The sequence below is a fragment of the Antrostomus carolinensis genome, unplaced genomic scaffold (genome assembly GCF_000700745.2).
Source record: "Antrostomus carolinensis isolate BGI_N321 unplaced genomic scaffold, ASM70074v2 scaffold10755, whole genome shotgun sequence".
NCBI classification, from domain to species: domain Eukaryota; kingdom Metazoa; phylum Chordata; class Aves; order Caprimulgiformes; family Caprimulgidae; genus Antrostomus; species Antrostomus carolinensis.
The window spans coordinates 43,913-57,674 of NW_010314274.1; the positions used below are offsets into that span (position 1 = coordinate 43,913).

At 35.0% G+C, this 13,762-nt stretch overlaps 1 protein-coding gene across 1 annotated transcript in view; it reads right to left on the minus strand.

Annotated features, from left to right (window-relative positions):
- The window catches only part of ADAMTS19 (ADAM metallopeptidase with thrombospondin type 1 motif 19), a 56,228-nt gene that overhangs the window by 28,605 nt on the left and 13,861 nt on the right, over window positions 1-13,762 (minus strand). Inside the window, exons 6-11 of the mRNA XM_010167591.2 lie at window positions 13,188-13,315; window positions 11,004-11,124; window positions 8,866-8,946; window positions 4,080-4,237; window positions 3,130-3,283; window positions 101-236 (exon numbers count right to left, since the gene is read on the minus strand). Of these exons, the coding sequence (XP_010165893.1) occupies window positions 101-236; window positions 3,130-3,283; window positions 4,080-4,237; window positions 8,866-8,946; window positions 11,004-11,124; window positions 13,188-13,315 (778 nt within the window). The remainder of the gene's footprint in view (window positions 1-100; window positions 237-3,129; window positions 3,284-4,079; window positions 4,238-8,865; window positions 8,947-11,003; window positions 11,125-13,187; window positions 13,316-13,762) is intronic.

Here is a 13,762-nt window from a genome sequence, read left to right on the forward strand (position 1 = left end):
ATGTATTTACTGCACACTCATTGCCAGAGGCAGTCATCTCTTAGCCCCTAAGATTTTTACATCTTGATACTACAGTTAAATTTCACCAAATCACTATTACCTGGTCTGGCATGGCTGCTCATTGCACTTGCGGATCTGTGGTTCAGGTTTTGTCAAATATTTGCACCTCTTGTTGTCCACAAGACTGATATTCTTGTTCATAATCTTTGTGCAAGAGACTGTTGTTTTTCTTTCACCTAGTGAAAAACAAAGCAGGTATGTGGGGAAACCAGGAATATGCAACTTTGTTAAAAAAGGAAGGACAAAGGTATCTTTATCAGATACAGCTATTTCAGGTGCAATTTGGCTAAAAGAACTGTGAAACCTGTACATGAAAATCAAAGTTAGCAAGGGGCCTAAGAGAGATGCTAAAGTTTGTAGGGAACAAGGTGATTTTCTAATCCAATCTTTACACATCACTGCCAACAGAGTTTTGCTGCTTTACTCCTGTAACTAGTCATAGGCCAAAACCTTAGGCCAAATTATTCTTACTGGAATAATTGTTTTTTTCTCAACCACTGAGACCCAGCATTAAGAAAAGCTTGCAGAAAAATTACATATAAAAGTATGGCTGATAATTAATATATAAAATAAGGAAAGGAATTCTCCGTCTTGCTCGAGCTCAGTAGTTCTGCCTCCTTTAGCAGTATACTGGCAGGCATAGTTGGCACTCAGCTAAAGGGAATCAGCACATGCAACCTTCAGTAAGGAGCCTGCACTATGCCCCATGAATTAAAGAGGCCACATAACTGACCTGGTGTGTAGGGGAACCACTTAGTAAGCTAGGTACTGCCTGCAGAGACTTAGTGTTTGTTCTGTTCAGAAACCTTGCCCTGATGGGTAGGTTGGAGCCTGGTTTCAGCTCTTGAAGCTGAAAGCATTAAAAATCAGAATTTAAGGTAATGCCTACCACAAGCAGTAACTTGTAATAAGACTGGAGCCCAATTTTTAGAAAACCAACAATCTTTGAATTAAAGACATCAATTAGCAGAAAACAGGTTCATAATCATTTGTTCCTATGGTTGTGTTTCAACACTCTGTTTCTATCTGGAATTTTACCGACAAACAGTGTGCACGCAGGAGTGGGGCAGACTTAAGCATGCGATGTTCACCAGCAGTCAGAAATGTGCCTGGGGATGGAGCAGTTAAGTTATAAATGTGTGTGAGAACTGCTGACATTTTACGTGGCACTTGTGTACGTGAGAGCACATGCAACTAATCTATCATGTACAGCATTTGAAATGTTTGACAATTCTTTCTGCATTTACATATACATCTGTGTATTCATATTCTCTTCCACACAAATAAAGCTTTTCTGCAACACAGGAGGTCACAGACTAGCGACCTCTTGTTCTAGCTCTTGCACTTGTATTTCTTCTTGGAAACTGTGTACTGAAATATGCACTAAACCACATGGCTTCCTCAGAAGTCTCATCCTGACATACACTTTAAGCATTTAAGCAAAATTACTGATAATTGTCATATTCTTTAATCAGATTAATAAAAATATTGATGTTAAAAATAGAAACACAAATAGGCAAGAACTAAAAAAAGAGTTAAAATGGTTTTGTCTAAAGTAAGAAAAATCTTTGACTTATATTTCAGAATATTTGCTGTAAAAATACCTTTTATGGAACTTTGTATTAACTCAGCTATTTTAGACAGTAACATAAAATGAAGGCCAGTTACAACAGAAAAATATGATAAATAAATATTACAGTAAAACTCTTAAATATTTACTTAAGCATTAATGTAGAATAAATTACTGACATACTGCATTTTAAGGTTGTTCCAGGTGATAGGTAACCTTAGAAGTATTTGGGGCAATAATGAGAGACTGTGGTAGCACTAAAATTATTCTAAAAATACTTCAGGAAACTGTAAAAAGCATGAATACTCCAAGTGAAGAGGAATAAGAAACAGAGGATGCTACTAGCACCACATACAAAATACCTTCAGGGAAGAAGCTTTCTTACCAAACCACAAAAAGCATGTTTATGGAAATTACAGTAATCTGTCATGACACCAGAATTGTTCACAGAGTCAAAGGAGCTAGAACACGGTGTTCCTTAAGCTGCTGTTATGAGAAAGCAAAGTGTTTCCAGGCCTTCTTATTCAATCACAAAGTGCACAGCAGTTTTCAGAACTGCTGATCAGAGCAACCATGACTGTCAAGGTTGTAAGCAGGAAGGACAGGTATCAAAAATCAGTGAAGTACTCACAGCTTAGGTCTGACTAATTGCACAAGGCACGAACATACCTCTATAGGTTGCATTGATTAAAAAAAACTCTCAAGTGTTTTTTCAGTGTAATTATCTATTTAAGTAACCAGCTTCTAAACAGCAGTTTTAAAGCATTCTGTTACAACAACATTGTTCATGTTCCAATATTTGTTTTCATATCTGTATTTTGTTCTTCCAAATTCACATTTTTTATGGTTTATAAACATAGGAAAAATATCACATCAGCATACTAATATCTGCTGTTGTAATATTTGTTCCATATGTTTCTGGATCATCCTCACCTCATGTCATTAACTGTACACATTTGATCTGAGATTGGGGTTCAGCTTTTCTGTAGTTTGCAATATCTTTTACAGATCATTTATCTTCAATTTTTCCAAATACAGACTGGAATGCATGTGAACTTTCTATTCTTGTCCTAGCTCTTGCACTTGTATTTCTTCTTGGAAACTGTGTACTCAATTTGTTTTGCTAATCTAGATTTTGTTCTTTCACTACCATCGTTTTCTACTTACTTTATTTAGTTTGAATCTTTTCCTAGAGTTATCACAATTGTTTACTATAATAAGGAAACGTGAGACTTCAGTATGTCCACCATTGTATGGAATCATACAAGCTACAGTGAGGATATTACTATTAAATATACAACACTGACCATCAGAGTCTTAAATACTAATACACAATGTGTTTTAATCGATATATATATACACACTCAGTGTGTATATATACATATATATATATATATGCATATTGTATACACATACACATATGTATTGTGTATACAAATGCATATTGTATATACATTTTTAATATACGTGTGTGTTTGTACATTTTTCTTTTATTTTACCTCCACCACATACAGCATCACAGTTCTCCCAGCCAGAATGAGTCCACATGAAAAGAGGCTCAGCTACTTTAGAGCTCTGATTCTCAGGAAGAGGATCCAGTGGGATTGTGTACTCGTAGTGTAGACCATAGCTCTGGTCATGGAAGAGCAGCACCTGCCAGATACAGAGAAGATATACAGGCACTGTGGAAGACTAACTCTGAACTATGAGATCATCTTGAAAAGCACAACAGAATGTCTTAATGCTCTATAGCCTTTTAGCTCTTCCAGTGAATTTTGTAGAAGAAATTGATGAGAGTATCCAAATCAAGACAATGAAAAGAACTATTTTACTTAACATAAAGGTCAAAAAGCTCTCTGTGTGAAATAAACAAAATTCAACAGAAACCTGGAGGACTATTATGTCCTGTGATTTCGGTGCTCTTAAACAGAGGAGCTCTTTCCCCGATACATCAGATTTTAAACTATTTTCGCTATACCAGCCAATTTCTTGCATCTGAAATACTTCCTCATCATCTCTCTCTCTTTCTTTCTGGTGTCTATCAATATTTCCTCTCTTACATTGAAATGCATCAAAATGCTACTTCTCCATGGAGACCTTGGTGATTGCAATCCTGAAATGGTGATGCTGTGCTATAGTCAGGCAGGACAAAAATAATCTGATATTAATTTAAATCTCTCTCCTTAAATGGCACATCAGTTTTTTATTACATTTGTAGGAATGCTGAGACCTTCCATCCTACCTCAACAACATAAAGCTTATTCTTGGATTTAAATACATTTTTTTAGGAGTACACTGACAGACCTCTCTATATAAACAGGGGTGCACATATATAAAAGGGAGTATATCTTACAGAGATCTCATTATCCTCAGGATCCTGGAAAAAAATAGCGGTTAGCAGACTATGTGACAGTAATCAGGTTTAAAACCCCAAACCATATTGTCATACCAGTAAATGTAAAGGTGATGTTGTGGGACCTTTGGCTGATATTTTCTCCCAGAGACCTCTTCGAACATAATGGACAGTGGTCCCAGCAATACTGAATGTTCCTGAATGCTCTATCTTCCAGTCACTATTGATTGACTGTTTTCCAGCATCTCGAAGAGCTGCAAATTACAAAAAAAGACCAACATAAAAGGTTTCTGTTCAGTAGTGATTTGGGACTCCTTTCACTAGGATAATTTTGGATAATTTAGCAAGTAGGTGAAATCACCTAACCCTGTTTGCAAAAATACTTATGGATCCTACAATACATGAACTTCAATTGGAACATGCTTCTGAAACTCTTTCTGGAATGAATGCTTGGCAAAGCCATGTGTGTTTAACATTATTTGAAGTTAACATCAGTGTTTTATCCCTGAAGAGACTGACAGGCTCCAGTGTAATTCATAATTGGATCACTGAATTAAATTAAGGCAAAGGCAACCATTCTCTTTTCCCAGGGTGGCCATTTCTGTAATCCACAAAGGCATGGGAAATAAAATTTTCACAAGACACTCTTCAAGATTTGTGGAAATAGGCTAAAAGTTAAACAAAAATTCTAGTTCAGAATTCTTTCCCCTCTAATAACTTCATTTGCCTTTTTCTCCTCCTTAGAATGTGACAATGCTACTGTTATCTTACCTAAACACTTATTTTATACAATTTCACCATGTAATGTGAGGCTTCTAACAAATAGGAAAAGCTTGTTCTTTCTGGCTGAATCATTCCTCTTGTTGGCCCATTTTATATTCAAAAGCAACAAGTCAGAAAAGATATATTTCATACATTGAGAACACGGGATTTTACATTAGTTTTCTATAGTAAACGGAATAGATTCCTCTGTGAAGGACTTTTAATTTAATTTTATTTTATTTTGTTCAGATCAGGTCTGAATAATCATGTGAAGTACAATATACTTGAAGTCATCTTCTGGACAAGAAGTTTTACACATTCCTCTTCACTGAAATTGCATGTTTGGCATCAGACTGTTGTAAAAGGACCTCAACAGTTTAAGTCTTGTCCAAAATTTCTTTTTTAAAGTTGTAAGTTAATGTGAGTCATTCCTGTAATCATCTTCTCTCCTATTCATATTTATACTGTTATGTTTTGTTTCTATGGGAAACAATGGCAACAGGTTTATGGACTGGCAGAAATACAATTGTGTAATACACGCCACTGATGTGTACCACTGCAGCACTGTGTAATAAATGTTAAGACTATAAAATCCATTAATGCTGTAGAACAGCCTTGTACTAAAAATAACTAGTGATTTTAAAAGATTGAAAAATTGATATTTTAGGTTTAAACATTCTATTATCAGTGGTAATTAAGTTTTATTTAGTGTTTAAACTGTAGGGGCCAATCCTCTTCCCATGGGAGAAACAAAACAAATGTATTTGAAAGTGCCAAGGTCCAGTCGGGTCATGCTGCTCAGATGGAGCAGCATCCTCTCCCTGGAGAGCACCGGACTTTGCACCATTTTCTCTTGTCTTTAAAAGGAATGTGTGTGTCACAGCATGCAGACCCATGCAGGAGACTGGAATCGCAGCCCCAGAATACAGAAATATGCCAGATCTTGCATTTTGTGCTTTCAGATTCCTCACTTGAGCCACTGGGGTTAGACTAACTAAGAAAGGGTATCCTCAGGCCGAAAATCTAGGCTTGGATTCAGGCAGCAACTTCTGGTCTTGACTCTGTCACACCCTGTATTGTAAGCAAGTTCACTGAGTTTTATTCTACACCACACACATACTCCCACTCTGCTTAGCTTTTGATAGAGGAGGATTTCCTGTACAAAGTAATGCAATACAGGAAAAAACTTCAGCACAGAAGCGTATCCCCTCAGGCTATAAAACAAATTGAGCAATACATCTACAACAAAAAAGACAAAGAAAACTCAGACTAGGAAAACCTACTGCAACTATAACCAAGTCCCAGATTTCAGTGCTAAAACAAGGGAGCTAATTACAAGTGTGTATTTGCAGAGCATGAAATAGCCATCACCACAACGACAAGTGATGGTGATGAGTGCAATATATTTTTTAATTACTATACCAGAGATATACATCCTTCCAATTTTAATGAGGTGCAGGGGGCTACACAGCCATAGACATGAAACATTTCACAGATCAACTACTGCATCTCCCAGTGCTCACTGGAGAGCAAAAGTACCCTGGTTCTGGTCTTCCACTTGGTAAATGTGTGCTTACTAATAATTTTACTGTTTTCTGTGGAAAACTGCAAAATGTTACTCTACTGTATTAACTTTGAAATTTTTGCTGAAGTTGAAATTGCCACACTTTACAGAGAGGTTAAGACAAAAGGCATTTGTACCGAAATAAGAGGGAAGTTAACAGCTTTGTGAATTGTGAATTTTGCCTTTTGCTGTGTGCAAAATTCAGTCATACTCTCTACACCAAAACAATGTCATTTTGACTGTCCCTTATTTTCTAAAGAAAATACAAAAAAATCTGAAATCCAACTCTAAATGAGAGTACTTTCACTGATAACTTTTGTCAATGAAGTAATTGTTTCACTTCCATTCAAGTTATCATGTGTTCCCTTCAAGCCATCTTCAGAACAATATAATTCTTATACTTTAGTTTGACTAGGAGGTACTCAGTAAGCCATGCGACTCTCCTGCCTTTCTTGTTTGACTTCTTACAGGTGGGAACTGAGAGCTCTTCCAGTCTAGGAAAAATGTCTTTAAAGACCTGTCAGCTCTGTTCCGCACTTGTATCTCTGAGAGCAGTTTCCCAGGGGGTCTCATCCACTAATTCCTTAAACAACTGAAAGTTTAGTCTTCTCACATTCAGAGTTTTAGTCTTCACCTGGCTCATACCCCTAGAGATCGTGAGTTCCAGCAGGGCATGATCATGACAATGAGCAAAATAGAAAGTGTGTTGGCCTGTACCGACTCATTTCAAGTACAGAAAGGCAGAGCAAAATACTATGCAACATAAAATTAGCATACAGAACTATGAGATGGAAAACAAACCAGAAACATGAAACAAGTTAATCTGTATTACATTTCAAATTTTTAATCACAGTATTTTGAAGAATATTGTTTCTAAGATGAAAGATTTATGCTTTCTCATCAAAACTCTCATTGTGTTACTCCTACTCAAAAATGTTCCTATTCAAAATGTTGCTCCTGTTCAATTCATATTTTTATGCTTTCAAAATAAATCTCCTATAAGTGGAGAAAATTTAAATACCTTCTGCTAGTAGAAAAAGAAAAAAAGGTGCAACAGCATAGGCTTTAATTCAAAATACTGCAGCAGACCTGTTCCTGCTTCACCATAAACGCTTAACAAAAAACTATTGCAGTGAAATTGACAAGCAATTAAGAGTTGATTATGTGATTTCAAAAATAAGCAGCATGACTGGTGTTATTTTATGGGCACAAAATGCATAAAAAGCATGACAGTCTTTTTGCTTTTTGTAAGTTAAGGCATGAATCAGTTTGCTAATCATGAAAAAGTAACTAATTTCCCTAAAGTTCCAACATTTATTTGTTTTGGTATTAAGCATGAATCAGTTTGCTATTCATGAAAAAGTAACTAATTTCCCTAAATAAAGTTCCAACATTTATTTGTTTTGGTATTATTTAAAAAAATAAAAAATAATAGTATTTCTGTTGTCCACATATGTTAACACAGTACACAGAAAGGGAAAAAACTTGGAAAATTTAAAAAATATGTCACTGAAACTTCAGCTATCGATTTCACACTGACATATCCATGTCTATGGTCCATTGGGGAATAATGAAATATTCCAGATCTCTAAATTTCATATGATATCTTAACAGGCCAGGTGCAGACTGCATGACAAACCAAGAGTCACCTATTGACAACTTAAACTGTCATAATTGAGATAGACCATCTTCAACATTCTCTCAGTTGAAGTACTGAGAACACTCAGGTAAAAAGTTTCTTAAAATGTAGATATTACTTATGAGCAGAACTAAGAATAGTGATCAAACTAGGTAATTTTTAATTTAATTGTCCTATTTCTCATACTAAGTCTCTCTCAATTTAAACTGAAGCAGTGCATGGAACAGCACCAATTATGATATTTCATATATTCACTTAAACCCTCTAACAATAATAGCAACAAAATAACTCTCTTACACAACAGCGTTAGAACTCATTAAGAGAAAAAAACGTTTTTTTTCAATGAAAGACAATGTCATAGAAATGGAAAACTCAAAAAAAAAACTTCATTGTGATTTAATTTTTCCATTAAAACATTCAGAAAATTCAAAATAATGGAAATAAATATTTATCTGCTTTCTTAGTCTAGTTTTAGTACTTTTGTTTGACTTTGTTGGTGACTTGCTGTATGTTGGTTGGTGTGGCTTTTTTTTGTCTAAGCACAAATTATTTCATGTTGCAGCATAAAACTCTTTTCACTAGTTTTAATGTGAATTATTTTCTTTAGCATTTTCCATATGAAAAATCAAAACTGTTGAAGATAAGTATGCAGAATTTTTCTTAAATCATCTAAATACATTCTTTGAAACATTCTCTAAACAAAATGAGATGTGACAAAAGTTCAAAATAAATCCTATATGAAGAATGATGCTATAACCATTCTTTTATTTTGTTATTTCTACAAAATTTCTTTAGAAGTATATTGCACAGATTTTTTTTTTCACTCAGACTTTTGTTAAATCACAAAGGCATTTTTAGCTAATACTCTTCATTGCTGACCAAAACAGGACGTGAACACTAAAACGTATGACATTTACCTAAATAACTGTGGGCTGGTTTTTCTTCCACAACTTTGATTCTCCTTGCTCCTGCAGGTATCACCAAAGCCTCCACATAACCTAGACATGAGAACAGATGTCCCGAGTTGAATACAGAAGTATTGAATGTTTTTTTTAATTTCTTCTCCGCTGTTCCACTTTTTGAAGGCAGCAAGTTAGAATTTACATAGCAATGGTTTGAGGGTTCTTTCAAAATGTTGAAACAAGCTATGAAACTGTGCACCATGTGTAATATACATACAAAATGATATACAATTAAAAGCATATAGCAAAATAAAACATAGTCAGAATTACTGAGGCTGGGCAGGTGTGGGCTGTAAGAGATTAAGTTGTCCCTGGTCAAGTAGTTTAGTGTCATCATCGCCACCAGACAACCATAAAAGAATTCCATCTTCACTCAGCGTGTAGAGACAAATGATATGGCACAAAAATCAAACATCTTCCCATGGTGTGTTTTTTTGGTTTTGGTGCGGTTTTTTTTCCTCTAAAATACCTTTTACTCCATCTCCCTCTTTTTGCTTTAACACATTCAAACCCTGTTATGAATGTTTTTAGTTTCAAAGTCTACTTATTAGTTATTTGGTTTAGATTACCACTGCTTCCTTAGAGTGTGGGACTAAGACATGCTGTTGAGCAATTTGCTTTAAGTAAAAAAGGGTGAAAAAGGCAATGCAGTTGAAAACCACCATGCATGCAGGAATGTTATAAATAAATGAAAACATTATTTAGATTATTCAGGTGACCTTCAAGAAGTGGACAGTAAACCAAGTTTTTGTGCCATGTAGCTATGTAATATTCTATAACAAAATACTGAGCATTTACGACAACAATTTTCAATAATCCTGAACCATGAAAATTAAATAGCTGCAAAGCAGCATTATTTATCTTTAATGTCCTTAAGAGTTAATAACACTTTCTAAGTCTAGCTGACAGTCCAGCTTCTTGGGAAGGAAAATAACTTACACGGCTGTTTAGAGGGCAATGCCACAATATTATGGACTGACACAGAATGCTGTACAAACTTGAAAGTGTGTGGATGTTCACATTAGCTATTAAAGAGAGCTGACATGTCATAATTTCTATTAGCAGCCACCTTCTTTGTGTTTTTTGATCCTGTAGTCCTGCAGACTCATCCACCATTTGGGATCCCTGCTCTGCATCACCTTCAGCTTAAGAGAGGGCCACACAGACATCTGAAGACTATGGGTAACTTTTTTTGTTTTTTTTTTTTAAAGTATTACAGTCTATAGTGGATTGAAGTCTTTGATTTTTCAAAAATATACTGTCTGCTTCTAATTAGGGTATTTTTTGATGTGATTTACTTACTATCTTGAAATTCTGCACATTTTCTACTTAAGAAACTGAAAGTGTAACAGTAAGCAAATGCTGAAAACATTTTCTGCCAAATGCTGCCAAATGCTCTTTCAAATAAAAGATTTTTCTTGGAAAGAAGGTATACATGGTGCATGGTATGCATTATTAAGATTCCAATTCTCTGCTCTGTCAACACTGTTGTGCTGAAGCCAGTCAATTATTTTCATTCAAAGAACAGATCATAGCAGTTTTGAAAATCTTATGTTCATGCTGCATCAGAAAATCTATTTGCTTTTTATGATATGTTAGTATTAGTATAAAGCAATGAGTAACGAAAAGATGTAAGACTTCTTCACACATTTGGCTTTATGTTCTCACACTGCTTGGCTTGGTTTAATGACATTACTCTAGGTAACAGATCATAATTTGGATATTTATCTTGAAGAACACTAAACAAATCTAAACAGCACAACCGTGTAACAGTTCATTTATTTACTAAAAAATAGAAATTTTATCTCACAGATTTTTTAAAAATCACACTCTTCTATGAAATAATGTGTGTCTTAATGGAAGATAAATCAGATAATTCCTTAATTTTATAAGTGAAACAATTTGCAATAATTTTGCAACAGTTAAATTTAAAGTACTCATGTATTCTTGTCTTAAATGTCTTATTATCTTAAAACAAGTAGATCTGAAGTTCTCGTGAGGAACTGCATAATTTTAAGAAGTATAGCTTTTTAAAGTTCCCAATGCTCAAATTAATCAAACAGCTACTAGGTATTTGAAATAAACAGACCTACCTGCTCCTCTGGTATGGTTAAAATCACCTTTAATTACTTTGCATGACTTTCCATTACCATTGCACACACCGCAATGATCTTCACGAGCCAGAGATCCTAATATGCCATCACAGCCAAATTTCTGTGAAAGAAGAAAATAAAGCTATTAGAGACACAGACTATGTTTTTCATAAAGCTGCCTTTAGTAGTGGGCATCTCACCCTTTTGCAAGGTGCCCTAACCAACATGATCTAGCCCTGCTCAGAATGAGGGCTGCACTAGTTCATGTGCAGAGATCCTTACCATTGTAATTTTTTCCACTATTTTATGTACATCGATGCATTCACTTTTCCTATATGGTTACTAAGTCTAGTAGCTGCTCTCCAAGAGGAACACAAGCACGATCCCACTTCCCCCCGGGACCTGTGGCACTTCCAAGCCACTGTGTAATACACACGCCACATGCCCTTCTGCTCAGCAACTGTAACGTGTGCAACTGCTGTTTTCTACTCAAATTAAAAGAGGTTCTTTGCCACACTCACAATGGTAAAGTGGTGTCTAATGTCAGCTTAATGTCTTAGTCTGAATAGGACATGAACAAGTCTGGACTACATAAATATAACTGTACTTCTCTTTTGCAAAAAAGCATTCAGTTTAAAAAAAAATGTTTACTCCAGCACTTTGACATTACTAAGTTAGGCATATTCATATCAATAAATATCAGTGGTAGCTTGACAATAGGAATATAGTTAATATGCTGGCTTGGTATGATATAAATGCCTTTCAAATTCTAGAGAAGTCATCACAAGGTAATCTTGTGCACTGTATACATGCATCTGATAAAAACAATTAAACTTCAAGATGGACTGATAGATAATGAAGATAAAAGCTAGGTTAAAGATGAAATAAAGGATTCTTTTGAAAACAGAAGCCACAGTCTATCAAGGAGCCACTAATTTCCATGCACATTAAGACTGTTACTTCACTTTATACACAGAATTTTTATTAGAGTTCCTATACCTAAAAAAGCAATACAGATTTCAAAATACTGATTATGGCATAAGCATTTGAAGAGCTGTGTATCCAAAATGGCACATTTACAAGATATAAATACCCAACTCTACAGCTGTAGTCTGAAAAGTTTTTTCTAATGGGTTCTCTAAGAGGACAGGGTAAAATGTGGAAGATGTTACAAATTAGACTTTCAAATCTGATTAGCACCTATCTCTCCAACCCTTGATATGCCAAGAAGCCAACTCAGTCTTAGTCAGGTGGGTTTAGTTTAAGGCTTTTTTTGGTCCTTATTATCAGTTGTGAAAAGTGAATGATAAAACAAATAGGCTATATATCTCCTTTGTGATTAAACTTATGGTTGTTACATGGTGAACTAAAGCTCCAATCCAGCAAAGAATTTCAGAGTATTCTCATTGCATGCACTCAGTCACTCAAGAAAGGATAACTATACATAGAGTTAGTTGCATATACATATATATGCAAATATATACATATTTGCATGCATTTATACATGCAGACATACATGCATCTATAAATTAAATTGTTGATGTTATTACAATATCTAGCAATGCTGTTTCTATGTTAATTTAAGAATTTTTTTTCTACCGAATTCAATGTGTGTTATGAGAAGCTGATAAAGAAAAAAAACAGCATACAGGGATTTTTATATAGAAGAGTTTCCATATGTGGCACTATAAAAGTGACAAAATAACTTTTATAAACCAAATGAATTCTGACAATCGTGAATAGCACAAGCACTCAGCTTTAATTATGCGTTATTCTGCACCTTTTGTCTTGGTTTATTTAGATGCAAAATTTTGTTCTGTTGAAAAAGGCAGAATTAGACATACATATATACACCCCATGGCAAGATTTCCCAACCTGTTGAAAGCTGAGGCCTCCTTTAGAAGACTAAATCAGTTATATTCATTTTCCATTCTGCAGAAGTTTATTATAAGCAACCTTATGATCATAGATACACATTCCCCAGGCTAACCTTTTCGCTGCTTCACATACTATGTTGTACTGAGTGAAATTAGCTAAAAATATTTTAATGTGATACAACAAGAGCCATTCAGTGTTGGTTGTGCATATTGCAACATGGTCTCAGAGAAATAACATATGCAAAACAAATACATGCACTTGCACACGTGTGCCTGTATACCCACGTCCAAAACAACTAATTCATACCTGGCATCTACCATCTGCACAGACATCTAACCCTTGTTGGCCACAAGAAGTCCCATCCATCACCTTTTCTGTTAGAAGAATGGGTTGATCCTTTCCAGCTGGTGAACATAATAAGGCACATGGCTTTTCTGTAGTAGCAATTGATAAAAAAAACCCACTGAATTGGTAAAAGGTCACTTAATAAACACAGAATTACTATCAACATTATTTTAAAAACTGGTATTTGCTTATCTGTGTGGCATAAATCTATATTAGCATAACAAGTCATCTTAGATACAGTGAAAACAAAAAGGTTTTGATCCTTTTCTCAGGGAAACTCAAGTTCTTTTTCCTGCTAGACCATACTGGTGCTATAAAGTTGGCCTACATAGTACTCATGTCATGTTCATTGTTGCAATTAAGAATATGCATATTACAGCTGCTGGAATATTTTGGTTGTAACCTATACTTTTATTCTACTATATTTTTGGCAGATCACAAATATTGGTGAAAAAAGAAACTTAATACTTTCCAGATTTTGCTAACTATGCAGGCCAAAGAGAAACAAGAGAGACCCTGGAAAGAAAAATATATGG